This window comes from Phytophthora parasitica (assembly GCF_000247585.1).
Source record: "Phytophthora parasitica INRA-310 unplaced genomic scaffold supercont2.108, whole genome shotgun sequence".
NCBI classification, from domain to species: domain Eukaryota; phylum Oomycota; class Peronosporomycetes; order Peronosporales; family Peronosporaceae; genus Phytophthora; species Phytophthora nicotianae.
This window is the reverse complement of record NW_008649094.1, coordinates 2214-5144: the sequence shown is the minus strand read 5'-3', so window position 1 is coordinate 5144 and position 2931 is coordinate 2214. Positions and strand designations below refer to the sequence as shown.

At 49.0% G+C, this 2931-nt stretch overlaps 1 protein-coding gene across 1 annotated transcript; it reads left to right on the top strand.

Moving 5' to 3' along the window:
• Window positions 1–2229: 2229 nt before the first annotated feature.
• On the top strand, window positions 2230–2759 carry PPTG_19386 (hypothetical protein; the record flags this gene model as incomplete). The annotated part of the gene is made up of 2 exons (XM_008917593.1): window positions 2230–2448; window positions 2526–2759. 2 exons carry the CDS (start codon window positions 2230–2232, stop codon window positions 2757–2759), a joined length of 453 nt encoding a protein of 150 aa, XP_008915841.1.
• Window positions 2760–2931: the final 172 nt, after the last annotated feature.

The window sequence follows — 2931 nt, the reverse complement described above, 5'->3', positions numbered from 1 at the left end:
CAATACCCGAATACACCAAAAAGACTGGAACCTAGACAATGACTGGAAAAAATACCTGGGCGCTAGCGCAGTACTTTCAAGCTTGTGAGCCGTTATTCCGAATTACTCGAATAAAGAGGTCGTAATGATAAAAGAATTCCTTTCTGCTATTGGAAAACAAGAAGCTGGTGATTTTGCTGCTGGTAACACTAGGGTACGTCCAGTCGGTGTCAATGCAGATAGTCTGATGATATAATTTTAAGGGATGGTTGGGTCCTGTTCGACGTTAAAAAACTGCTTCGAAGCGGTACCTGTGCACGTTCTTCATTTACTACTCAAGTGATTAGCGATACTAACTCTGATGCTGACGTTTAGGTACCATGAGATCTATCTATTTGATTTTGAGTCAGTTTGCGTCAAGATCCTAATCGGCAAGCAGCACTTCATGGTCCTCCAAGTGAAGAAGGTTTCCCATCCTTTCCCTAAGCAACTCATAACCAAAATGAAATTGCAAGAATAAAAACTTTGCTGCGCCCGTTCTAAGAAGAAGTCCGTGAAGAACTCATACATCCTGGTCAATTCTATTCTGCGGGCCCGCCATATTGCAGAGAGGTTGTTCAGTACAACATGCTACATATGTAATTGATCGGCATTCCTAATTGTCTGCTTATCTGGAACTCGGCCAAGCGTGAAGCAGTCTCTGCCCAGAATTAGTCTTCGGGTCCGGCCATACCGGCATCTGATCCTGGCCAAGGGCAGTTTGTCGTCCCCATACTAACAACACCATAGCATAGAGCGCCTGTGCCCAATGCGCCGTGGGGCCAACCTAAAAATAGGATAATATCCAATATAATACATCTCACCAAGAAACAAAATGACATACCATTGTTGTGAGCATTTTGCAGGTCGGCGTAGGTTCTTGTACACGGTAAGTTTTGCCATCCGCGAAACCATAATACCGTCGACAAGTGGCTTTCGTGATTGTGTTAGCCCATTCACTCTACCTGTTGAATTTTTGTGGGAATACAAATACATGCATCTAGTCGTTGCTTCAAACATGAGCCGAGCGCAGTTCCTGCGTTAGCTAGAACCCGTGTCTGCGTAGATGGTGGAGCACCAAAAAGCTCACGCAAATTTTTTTTTACGACCGCTCTGTATTAATGCAACAATCAACTAGCACTTCACGATTAAAAATGAAATTCGACGGGCAGACAGACTTACCGACTCTGCTCTAACCCTTTCGTGGCAAAATCGCCCTTTTAGAGTTTCGTGCAAAGAAGAGTAGGAATCAGCCTCTAAATGGGCGATTTTTGCGCCCTTTTGCAGAAGTTCAACTGGTCCTGCAATTTCTTGTGTGACATAGCAGATGCTGTGTGACTCGTAATCAATAAACCATACGTTAATGAGGTTAAAGAATTTATCCGATTGCATCATCACCTGGAACGACGGTGAAACTAGGAGAGAAACCAGAACGCGTTAATACTAACTTAAAGTCCAGATTCGCACACCAAAAATGTGTCACCACAATTAACATGTGCGACCACATCACGCTGTGGTGGCAGCACATACAGAACACCATGCCTGTGCACGCCGCTCTTTTTCTGATTCAACGCACAAACAGGGCTGGCAGTATCACCAGAAGGCAAATCGAACGAAGGTTCGTCGTCATGAGAATCATCTCCACCAGCTGCCTTCGGTTCAAGAACAAAGACTGTAGCGGGAAGTACATTGGCCCATACAGTTATCAAGTCAAATATACCAAGGACACGCGTCAGTCGCCGGAGTTAGCATCTTGGCCGGTCGATCGTCTCCACTCTCGCCCCCAACTCCCCCGCTATAGGAAGCGGTCAAGCCTCGCAAGTAAAGGAACAAGGAACCCCCCGCAAAGGAACAACCACACCCCAAGTCGATCAAGATCGACAACCTACCTGGCGCGTAGCCTGAAGAGTATCCACGCTACGCAACCCCACCATCCTGCGTCCCGCCAAGACGCGACCAGCCCAGGCCAATCTTCCCATCAAGTCCATCAGAGGAGTGTAACCAGCCTCGCCGACGGGTACACAAGGTGAGTCCTCAGCAACCCCACGGTTATCGGAGTACCCCCTCCGTTAGTCGGGAGTCCAGGGAACTGTGTGTCAGAGTGGATTGCGACGTGATTTTGCGACCCCCACTCCACCACACAAACCTAGGCCCGAAAGCCTAAAGATTCTTGTGTTTGAGAGAAAGGATGGAGAGAACCTTCACTTCTGGATGAGAGAAGTTGAGTTCGCCATCAAAACGGGCTTCATCTCGGCCGAGCGACTTCCGGCGTGCCAAAAATTGTGCTTACATCACGGAGACGGCATCTCCTTGGTTGCAGGCGACAAAACGCGAGAGCTGCAAGAATACGTGCGGGCGAGGGGCACGTTGGTGGCATCGCTGGCAGAAAACCCACCGCCTGAAGATATTAAGACAACAGTCTTCATGAAGGTTGTACCTGCACGCACACGAAGCTAGTCCGCGTGGACGAAACCACTATGGAGGAAGCGATTTGCGTGGACCTCCAGGAGTACGGCCATGGGCAATTCGGGAAGAGGAACCCGCCAAGATTGGACAGGCGCTCCTTGGGAGAGGAGGGCAGTACTGATGCTCCTGCTGTAGCACAGCCCCTTGACACCGGCGCGAACAGCAAACCCGAACCCATGGACTTAAGCTCCGTCGAGAGCTTTGTTCGTTGGTACGGATCATATGCACTTAGGCACTACCATCGTGTATGTCCCTCAAGAGACCTCGAAAAGTAGGATCTCCATATTACCCGCGGACCTAAGGACCGTTGGCGAATGCCACGGCGGGGTGTCCTGGGCTCTACAATCATCAGTAGGTGAAACCTGGGGAGCGCTAAGTTATCGGTAGGGGTAGGAGGATTATGTGCATTACGGAGGCTTATTCCTGATAGACTTGGCTCGCTCAAAT